Source organism: Gossypium hirsutum, chromosome D10, assembly GCF_007990345.1.
Source record: "Gossypium hirsutum isolate 1008001.06 chromosome D10, Gossypium_hirsutum_v2.1, whole genome shotgun sequence".
NCBI lineage: Eukaryota > Viridiplantae > Streptophyta > Magnoliopsida > Malvales > Malvaceae > Gossypium > Gossypium hirsutum.
This window is the reverse complement of record NC_053446.1, coordinates 4,794,050-4,805,237: the sequence shown is the minus strand read 5'-3', so window position 1 is coordinate 4,805,237 and position 11,188 is coordinate 4,794,050. Positions and strand designations below refer to the sequence as shown.

Here is an 11,188-nt window from a genome sequence, read left to right as displayed (position 1 = left end):
ATATTTAACATATAAAAATCATAAAGAAAAAATTTAAGCAAAAAGGCATGGAATAACTTAAAAAATTAAAAGATAAGGAGTAGAGGTGTTCATGGGTTGAGTTCGGGCCATGCCTAAGTATGATATTAACACATTTTATACTTACACAAGCTCAATCTGATTTGAAATATGAGATTAAAAATAAGTCCAACCCCGCTCATATTTGTAAATGGCCAGTTCAACCCAATTTTTACACACCCATATTATTTTTCAAAAATTTAGTTTAATTTAAAATTTAATAATTTTATATATAGTCATCTTAAATTTTTAATGTTTACAACATAGTAACATTATATATTACTAAAGATGTAAATTTCACGTGCTACAAATTGCATAATATATAAAAATAATATGCAATTATTACAAAGTTTATAAAAAAAAAGGAGTCGAGATTAGGTTTGAACGGGCCTAATTCTTCTTGCCCAAGCTCATTTTTGAGCTTATTATTTTTGCCTAAATCCTCCAAAAAAATTTTAATAGTTATTTTAATTTGATTATCTCTGCATGGAATTATTTGGAAAACCAAACCAGTAGGTGGTCCAGTACACTGGTGGAGTGTATAAGTGTCAAGGAAACCGCAAACGCGGTTTTGGTCTTCGTGGGGGAGAGCCACAGCTAATTGATTGACCTTTCAATGTCCGTTCCGTTCCGTTCCTATTGCAAAATGCAAAGTTGTCTTTAAATGATAATAATAATTAAAATACAAGGGTTAATTTCACCAAAGGCCCTCAAACTATTATCACCGATTCTCAAACTTCAAAACATTTTAATTGAGTTTTTAAAGTATCAATATTGTATTAATCACATCCTTCTATCAGCCTAGTTAGTAGCATGAGTGTTAAATTCGTACTCAATTTTGATGTGAAGCATATTTAAATCACGTGGATCAAATTTTAAATTTATTTGAACATATTGCATCATTTGAAGTGTTTAAAAAAAAGAAATATCTCTCCTCAATTTTATTGACACTATCTTTTTTCTGACATGTCAAATCCAAACTATTTATATGGTAAGTATAAGTGTTTACAATTAACTTAATTAACAAATTGGCCCCTAAATGTATTCCTATTTCAATTTTCAATTTGATATTTCAAAATTTTCGTAATCAAGAGTGATGTAAACTGTGAAGGTTGTCTCAATTTACCAAAAGAACAATACCACCAATAAAAATATGACACGTGACACATTTTTATTGGACCTTGTGCACTTTTGAAGACAAAATAGGATAAAATGACAATTTAATCACCATTTCCTAAAAATATTTCTTTAAATTGAATATAATTTAAGAACAATTTACTAATAAAGCCTTTATAATTTAATTTACACCTTTTAAATATGCTCAAGTCAGTTTCCAATTGGCATTTAATAAGGTAATACATATACTGTTTTTAATCTTGGTATTGATACATATTTATTAATGTGTTTTGATGTACCATTTTGAGATCATTGATGTATAAATATTTTTCATATATATATATTTATAGTTTAAGTTCAATTTCATCAATATAAATACATTTATATGAAAATATAAGTTTTAAAATTATTATTTTGGTTCTTAACTTAATTTAATAAATTATATTTTAATTTTAAAAATAAAAGCCAATTTAAAACATCGAAATTCTGTTCCTACCAATATAGTACGCATAGGTGTAAGCCGATATTGATCAAAATGGGTCAAATCACCTTAAAATGACTAAAACACATTGAAATTTGATTAAAATAGAGCTTAGATCATTTGGTACTAGTTTAGGACCAGAAAGATATGTGCGATTGATACAGTGCCGACTACAATGGTATTTAAAAACTATATTCATAGATTATTTTAAAGACTTAATTAAAATAATTTTGAAGCATAGAGAACAATATAAATTTTGAATAATAGTTTGAGGATGTTTAATCCAATTAACCCAAAATGAAAAGGTCAATGCTTCGGACATAAGTAGAATATCTCGGTCCCTTCTTACAAACTCTTGAAGCCCAACTTTGAATTTTGTCCTTACACAACAAAAAAAATAAAAATAAAAAGTAAAAAATGCTTAAAATTCAGATTTGCTACATTATAGTCTACAGTTCGAATCATGTACCCACGTTAAAGAGTGTCGCTTTTTCCGCCAAAATAATATGCATCAGGATGTTAAAAGAATTCGAAAAAAAAATTTTAAAAAGATATTTTTGACTCAATTTTGTACGTTGTGAGATTAGATATAAACATACCCAGGTTTTTTTTTGGTGTATAGATACAATTCAAGGCTTTCTTTCAGGTGTTCTGTTCATACAAATTTGTTAAATATTTTAACAAAAGGGGTTCTGGTTTTCTGATATCGAGAATCAGGTGCTCATGATCAAGAACAAGGACAATAATTTCATCGATTTGTTGGTTTTTTGGTAAAGAAATCTGTTCTGGGTTGGGGGAGCTTTTTTTTTTTTTCACCTTTTTACCAACTTTTTAAAAAAAATCATATAACGGTTTGTTTACGTACGTGGCAAGAATCTATCGGTTGGCTGTTTCATTCTTTGAAGAGGTTGACATTGATTGACGACGTTCTGATTGGCGGTTCGAGGTAAAGGTGGTTTTTTTAATCATAATAACACCTGAGGCGCGTATGATTTTGTTGGTTTTATAGTGTGTTGGGGAAGGAAAAAAAATTGATTTTGTTGATTTTTATTTATTTATTGTTTTTGGCTGCTATGAGGAAATGATAATTATATTTGCTGATATTTGGGTGGATAATGAGATTTGTTTTAATTAACGCGTGGGAGTGATTGATTGACAGATAGCTATGAGTTGTTTCATCAGAAAGGGTGTTCTTTGATCTTATTTATAGTCACTGAGGATCAGTTTGTTGGCCCTTTGTAAGGTTTCCTTCATTGCAATTCTTGTGAATTTTGCTCTACTAGTTTTTGGCTCTGGAATCTGTAGATTGCAGAATTTTAAGGTACGTTCATGGAAATTATGAACTTGTTTTAGTTTATTTGAGCATTGATTTGGATTAGTCATTTGCTCTGAGAAGGAAAAGTGAGAGTTACTTTGATAGGTGGATTGGTGGACATAATAGTTCGCTATCTGTTCGTAGAAATTCTGAAATTGTATTGTTGCTGTTGGTGAAAGTGTCTTTTGGGTGAATTGCGCGGTACATGGTTTATGGTTCGATATGAGTGTCGAATGAAGATAGCATCATGAGTAGGGGCAGTAGGATTGTTTACAGATGGATCCTCCTAATAAGAGATTTTCCGAGATAGTTGGTTTAGTAAAGTCGTGGCTCCCTTGGCGAACAGAGCCTGATGTATCGAGGGATTTTTGGATGCCTGATCATAGCTGTAGGATGTGCTATGAATGCGATTCTCCGTTCACATTATTCAACCGAAGACACCATTGTAGACTCTGCGGCAGGGTTTTCTGTGCCAAGTGTACGGAGAACTCGGTTCCTGCGCCATCTGATGATCCAAGGATTCCACGAGATGAGCGGGACAAGATTCGGGTTTGTAACTATTGTTTCAAGCAGTGGCATCAGGGCATAACTGCAGTTGATGATGGAGTGATGGTGCCGACTCAGGATGTCAGTTGTTCTCCTTCAGCCACTAGTTTCCTCAGCACTATTTCCAGTGGAACTGCTCACAGTAGTTTTAGTCTTAGCTCTCTACCATATCCTGCTGGATCATATCAACAATTTCAACCGAGGTCTATTCTTGTTGCCCATCAACTGTCTGCAATTAATAAAAACATTGATAGGTCCATAAAGATAGCACCAAAGAGGAGCAATGATCTGACAACTGATGCAGAAGATGCATCTTCAAGCCAATTTGAGTTTTCATTCCACAGGTGAGATCAAAATGTCTTGCAGTCTTGATCGCATTTTCCTTTTTTTTTTTTTTGTTTCGTCTATCACTCAGCATAACTTGAAGTTGGACACCTAAGTATGGATGTACTTTTGCAGCTTTACCCGCGCTATCGTGTTTTTTCCCCCCATTTTTTATTGTTGCTATCTACCGAATAGGTTTTTTTTAGGAACAGAAACAGAAAAGGGAAAGGAAGAACTAGTAGTAGTCATTAAGAAGACCTAGTGGAAGAGTTGGAGACAGAAGCAGGTCTTAATGTTTTTTCTGTTTCCTGTTACTTACTTGTTGCTTGCTTTTCTTGTGGCATCAGGAGCGATGATGAGGATGACGAGTTCAGCTTTTATATGTCTGATTGTGACACGAAGCATCTCTCTCTAGAAAGCGGCTATCATACTCCTTTTGAATTTGAGGATATTAGCAATGATGACGGGTCATTTAAATTTCATCCCAATAAAGAAAATATTGAGTTCAAAAGTGTAAGCTGTTCTCCAAGAACCCACGCTTTCCCTTCACCAGCTTTGGAACGAATATCACAGCTTGCGAAGAAAGATGAGCGGGAAGCTGATGATGAATGCGAAGCATCATCTTCGGATGGTCCTATAGATTTTGAAGATAATAAACTTCTCTGGCTCCCTCCTGAACCCGAAGATGAAGAAGATGATAAGGAAGCTTCTTTCTTTGATGATGATGATGATGATGGAGATTGTGATGTTACAGGAGAGTGGGGATTTCTTCGCACAAGCAGCTTTGGAAGTAGGAAGACTCGGTTTAAGGGTAAGTCGAGTGAGGAGCAGAAGAAAGCAATGAAGCATATAGTTGATGGACATTTTAGGGCTTTGGTATCTCAGCTTTTACAGGTTGAGAACCTTCCTGTGGGTGATGAAATGATAAAGAAGGCTGGTTAGAGATCATCACTGCTCTTTCATGGGAGGCTGCTACGCTTTTAAAGCCAGACAGAAGCAAAGGGGGAGGGATGGATCCTGGTGGATATGTTAAAGTGAAATGCATAGCTACTGGACGTCGCTGTGAGAGGTAAATGTTACACAAGACGATATATGTTTTTATATTGACTGATTATGCCATTTGCTCTTTTGAAATGCATGATACGAACACACCAATTCAGTTTCAACTATGCTATGATTGTCAATATCTTCTTTTTCTCTTTCTGATTTTGCTATTGTTCTTATAGCATGATTGTCAAAGGAATTGTTTGCAAGAAGAATGTTGCTCATCGACGAATGGCTACAAAAATGGAGAAACCTCGGTTGTTGATCCTTGGTGGAGCTCTTGAATACCAGCGAGTGTCTAACCTACTTTCAAGTTTTGATACTTTGTTGCAGCAGGTGGTTCATGTTTATATGTTTCTTTCCGTTTAGGATTATTGCCTTTTGTTTCAATGAGCTTTTATGCTTTTCTTTTTCCCCTTGTAAATTCTATTTTTGGCTTCCTGTTTATTGCTTTGACATCTTTATCCAGGAAATGGACCATTTGAGGATGGCTGTAGCAAAGATACTTACACAGCAACCCAATATCCTTCTGGTAGAGAAATCAGTTTCTCGATTTGTCCAGGACAACCTTCTTGAAAAGAACATATGCCTTGTTCTCAATGTCAAGAGGTCATTGTTAGAACGCGTTGCACGCTGCACAGGTGCTCAAATTATCCCTTCAATTGATCATCTCTCTTCTCAGAAGATGGGTTACTGTGAAAAGTTTCACGTTCAGAGGCTCGTGGAAGATCTTGGTTCTGCTGGACAAGGAGGAAAGAAATTGACCAAGACATTAATGCATTTTGAAGGCTGCCCAAAGCCATTCGGTTGCACTGTAAGTTATCAAAAACTAATAAGAGTAGATGAAATTAAAATTTACACTGGAATTTTTTGGTGATAATATTTCTTTTCACAACAGTGTTGGTTTATATTAAATTTGTAAAAATGGATCATTTAACCAGTCTAACCCTGTGTGTGTGTATTTGCTTCAGATATTACTTAGGGGAGCAAATGGAGATGAATTGAAGAAAGTCAAGCATGTGGTCCAATATGGAATTTTTGCAGCTTATCACTTGGCTCTGGAGACATCATTTCTTGCTGATGAAGGAGCCTCTCTGCCGGAGTTGCCTTTGACTGTGGCACATTTGGATAAACCATCAAACGTGGCGAGGTTCATATCAACAGTTCCTGGTTTTGCTTTTCCTGCCAATATAATGTCCCAGGAACAACAAACAGCTAATAGTATTTCCTCTTTAGATCTACCATCATCAAATGTCTTTAGTAACTTTCAGAAGATAAAAAAAACTCCACCATATTATTTACCTAATGGTACAAGCTTGTTGTCTTCAAGCGCACCCCCTTTAGAATTCACTGCCCTTCCACTATCCACTTCTGGAAAAGATATCTCAGATGCATTTTCCAAGGAAAATGATATGGACACCAAAGAATCTTCAATGATGGAAGCTTTTGTGGAGAAAAGTCAGGGTTTCTTGAATAATGACCTCACTTCTAGTAGTGTTGTACCATTAGAATCTTCAGGGCTAGTTTTTAGTGCACACACTGACCAAGAGAATCATAACAAAGCAGTTGAAATTCAGTCAGGTGATTCAGAGTCATCCTCTATGCAACAAGATAGTAATAACCTTAATAACTGTCCTGAGGAGCCAAAAACTTTGAAAGAAGAATTTCCGCCATCTCCCAAAGACAATCAGAGCATTTTGGTTTCTTTATCATCCCGAAGCGTGTGGAAAGGGACTGTCTGTGAAAGATCCCATCTCTTTCGAATAAAATATTACGGAAGTTTTGATAAACCTTTGGGTCGGGTTTTACGGGATGATTTATTGGATCAGGTAAACATTTTTTCCTTGCATTTATATATTGCATTGTACAAACCCCAGCAGTTCTTTGAAACTGAGATTATTAATTTTTCAGAGTTACCGATGCCATTCATGTGACTTGCCTTCGGAAGCACACGTTCATTGTTATAGTCATCAACAAGGAACCCTCACCATATCTGTTAAGAAACTCTCTGAAGGTTTCTTATCTGGTGAAAGACTGGGCAAGATCTGGATGTGGCACAGATGCATGCAATGTCCCAGGGCCAATGGCTTACCTCCGACCACTCGGAGAATAGTGATGTCTGATGCTGCTTGGGGTTTATCTTTTGGGAAGTTTTTGGAGCTTAGTTTTTCAAACCATGCAGCTGCAAGCCGGGTTGCAAGCTGTGGCCATTCTTTACATAGAGATTGTCTTCGTTTCTACGGGTAACATCCGTTTTCTATATTTGTTTTATAGTTATTAACCGAGTATCATATATGTACAAACAGTTTCCTCGTTAAGAATGTGCTACAACTTCCTTGACCCATGATTATAATTAACCACATTGTGTCATTAATTATTGGTGTATAGTTTGCTTGAGTTAAAATCAACCTTTTTGGCCGTACAAACTCGTTGGTCAATGATATCAATAATAGAATAGTATGAGTGCTCTTGAGAGATTTTTTGAATGTTCTAATGAACTGGTTATGAATTTTATATAATTTATTGAATGATATAAGTGATTAAAAAAGGAAAAACTCCATCTATTATATTCCTCCTTACTCACTGTTTAAATATCTGTAGATTTGGGAGAATGGTTGCTTGCTTTCGGTATGCTACAATCAGCGTCCATTCTGTCTACCTTCCACCCTCACAAGTTAGTTTTGACTATGAGAATCAGGAATGGATACAAAAAGAAACAGATAAGGTGCACGGATATATTTGGTTTTTTGAAGTAGCCGATATAGATCTCTCCGCATGTTAGTAATCTAATCTTATTATTGCAAGCAGGTGGCTGACCGGGCAGAGCATATGTTTTCTGAAGTACTCAATTCCCTAGGTAAAATTACAGAAAAGTTAATTGCCACAGTGGCACCTCATGGTATCGCAAAAATGCCTGAGCTGAGACAACAAACTTCTGAACTTGAAGGAATATTACTAAAGGAGAAAACGGAGTTTCAGGTGAGACTTCCTTAACATGTTTTACATTTTTGCTTTGTGAATTATCTGGACCATGTAATATGAATGAATATGACTGCTGATGATTCAGGCGATAAAATATCTGTTAGAAAAATGCTATGTCCGTATTTTGTGAACTATTCATGTTTAGATATCTGCAACTGTTATTTTGAAAAGTTCATGTGGAATGGAACCTTTAAAAATGGCTAATTCCCTTGCTTCCATTAGTTTGAGTTGAAAGATGACTATAACTGAAAAGCAAATGACATATATTCATTTCTATATTTAGTGTCTGGTTTCTTATTGTTCTTGGACTTGGTTTAGGAATCGTTGCAAAAGGCTTTGAAAAGGGAAGTCAGAAAAGGGCAACCTGTTATTGACATTCTTGAAATTAACCGGTTGAGGCGGCAATTACTTTTCCAATCTTATATGTGGGACCACCGCCTGGTTTTTGCTACCAATTTGGAAAACTACAGCCTTCAGGACAGTGTCAGCGATTCGACTTCAGGACATGAGGACAAATCCCCAACTGGTGACGAAAAGCTCAAAGACATTGATATGCTGGAACTTGGAAAAAGCAATGAATGCTCTGACCAAAGAGAACTGAATGGCAGCACCAATTGGTCAGACCTGATACATCAAGAACCAAACACGAGTGAAAATTTAAATCCAGTATCTGAAGACTGTGGTAATCTTTCTGATAGCCACAGCATGTATGACCGACTGGATTGTGAGAAACCTATGGAAAATGTTCGCCGGGCCCTGTCTGAAGGCCAGTTTCCTGTCATAGAAAATTTGTCAGATACCGTTGATGCTGCTTGGACTGGCGATATTCAGCGAGCAGCAATACTACCTATGCAACTTTCGTGTTCTCTTTCTGATTCTGCTGCTTTTGATATTGGTGCTGTAGATGCAGTAACAGAGGGGTTAGATTTGGATGTCCATTCTGAAGAAAAGATTGGGCCAAAAGTTTCTCATTCTCTTTCACCAGCATTGTCCACTAAAGGTTCTGAGAATTTGGAAGACGCTGTAAGCTGGTTAAAAATGCCTTTCTTAAGCTTCTACCGTTCCTTGAACAAAAACCTTTTAGGCAATGCTTCTAAGCTCGATACATTGAGTGAGTATGATCCAATCTATGTTTCTTCGTTTAGAGAGTTGGAAATGCAAGATGGGGCTAGATTGCTTTTGCCAGTGGGCATTATTGACACTGTTATTCCTGTTTATGATGATGAGCCCACAAGTATGATATCATATGCTCTAGCATCATCCGAATATCATTTCCAGGTAAGTGATGAAGTGGATTGGCCTAAAGAAAGTGGGGATTTAACAGCTTCAGTATCTTTAACGGATTCAGTGATTCAGTCGTTACTTTCTGTTGATGAGATGAACTTAGATCCTCATAGAAGTTTTGGTTCAACCGATAACCAAACTGGATCTCGCAACTCGAATATGGACCCACTTTCATCTACAAAGTCTTTGCATGTCAGGGTATCTTTTGGAGATGATGGATTGTCTGACAAAGTGAAATATACTGTTACATGCTATTATGCGAAGCGATTCGAAGCATTAAGGAGAATGTGTTGCCCATCAGAGCTAGATTTCATAAGGTCTTTGAGTCGTTGTAAGAAGTGGAGCGCACAGGGTGGCAAGAGCAACGTTTTCTTTGCAAAAACCTTGGATGATCGGTTTATCATTAAACAAGTCACGAAGACAGAGTTGGAATCATTTATAAAAATTGCATCTGGATATTTCAAGTACTTGTCTGAATCAATTGATTCTCGAAGTCCGACATGCCTGGCAAAGATTCTCGGTATTTATCAGGTGCTTGTTCCTATGCCTTAAGATGCTCTAATGCTACATATCATCATTAATATATAGGATAAGCAAGACAAAGTCCTAAATTTGATCATCAGTTAAAGAAGGTGGAACAGTCCATTCCTGACATTTTCTTTAATATTTGCTCCCATAATATCTTATAAATGCCCCCAATAACTGTAAGCTGATCTCAAATTTACCCTTTTTACCTTCGTACTTAATCTGCTTGTTTTGTTTAATATGTGCCGAGAAAGAAGGTCGTTTTGGATAAATAAACTATAAGCTTACATATTGAGCCTCTCCTGTATATAACCTTGAACCATTACGAGAGAATAAATAGTTTAGATATGCATAACCATGCAATTCTTCGCTTTGCAAGTTGAACAGATTTGGCTGTCATTACCACCTAGAAGTCTGCTACTGTTAGTAGTCCACTAGGAAGTTAATTGAATGAAACCTTTGGTTTTTCCTTTTTCTTTTTTCACTTTTTATAAATGGCACATTGCACATATTTTCCGTGATCGTTATTTACTTCTTGTTTTTGATTTATGTTTGTAAGGTTACTGCAAAGCATCTTAAAGGTGGGAAAGAGGCAAAGATGGTTGTTCTGGTAATGGAGAATATTCTGTTTAGAAGAAATCTCACACGGCAATATGATCTCAAAGGATCTAGATCTCGTTATGTTCCCAGCTCTGGTGGAAGCAACAAGGTTCTGCTAGATCAGAAATTGATTGAATCAATGCGGACTTCCCCGATTTTCGTGAGTAGTAAAGCAAAGCGGTTGTTGGAAAGAGCAATCTGGAATGACACTGCTTTTCTTGCAGTAAGTTTTAGACCTTTGCTTGTGTGCTTGGGCCTCGAGCTCCATCTGCATGACATGCATTTCTAGTTTAGATTACCCAAAAGTGCACAGCATCCCGTTTTTCTCATTTCTTTATCTTTTCGACCATGCAGGCAAGCGATGTGATGGATTACTCGTTACTGGTTGGAGTGGATGAAGAGAAGCAAGAGTTAGTTATCGGAATTATTGATTTTATGAGGCAGTATACCTGGGACAAGCATCTCGAAACTTGGGTGAAAGCTTCAGGCATTCTCGGTGGACCAAAGAATGCATCACCAACCGTTATTTCACCAAAACAATACAAGAAAAGGTTCCGGAAAGCAATGGCAACTTATTTCCTAATGATCCCAGATCAGTGGTCTCCTCCTCCCAGTTCTGACATATCTCTGTCAGATAGAGGCGAAGAGAACGAACAACACGAGACCTCCATTAAGTGATTTCAGGAGCGAAAATCTGGGAGTTTGAACTCTCCCATTCTGTTTTTTTTTGTTAATATGATTGGTTTCCATTTTTTCCATTCTTTTAGAGGGTACTTTTTGTTTTACACAACAAAAGAGAAGTTACATTAAAAATTTTTGCTAGGCTTTTCAAAGCCATGGGAATTTCTGTCAGAGGTCAAATATTTAATGACCCCTGCATGAAATTTTTTTGTAAGCATGAAATTTTTTTGTAC

At 36.3% G+C, this 11,188-nt stretch overlaps 1 protein-coding gene across 1 annotated transcript; it reads left to right on the top strand.

Moving 5' to 3' along the window:
* Positions 1-2,156: 2,156 nt before the first annotated feature.
* Positions 2,157-11,138, top strand: LOC107913838 (1-phosphatidylinositol-3-phosphate 5-kinase FAB1B). The gene is given in 12 exon segments (XM_016842486.2): positions 2,157-3,859; positions 4,187-4,758; positions 4,761-4,908; positions 5,066-5,219; positions 5,353-5,697; positions 5,855-6,712; positions 6,795-7,126; positions 7,485-7,608; positions 7,692-7,862; positions 8,184-9,680; positions 10,234-10,497; positions 10,629-11,138. Coding segments are annotated over 12 exon segments (5,403 nt in total). The 5' UTR covers positions 2,157-3,245; the 3' UTR covers positions 10,953-11,138.
* Positions 11,139-11,188: the final 50 nt, after the last annotated feature.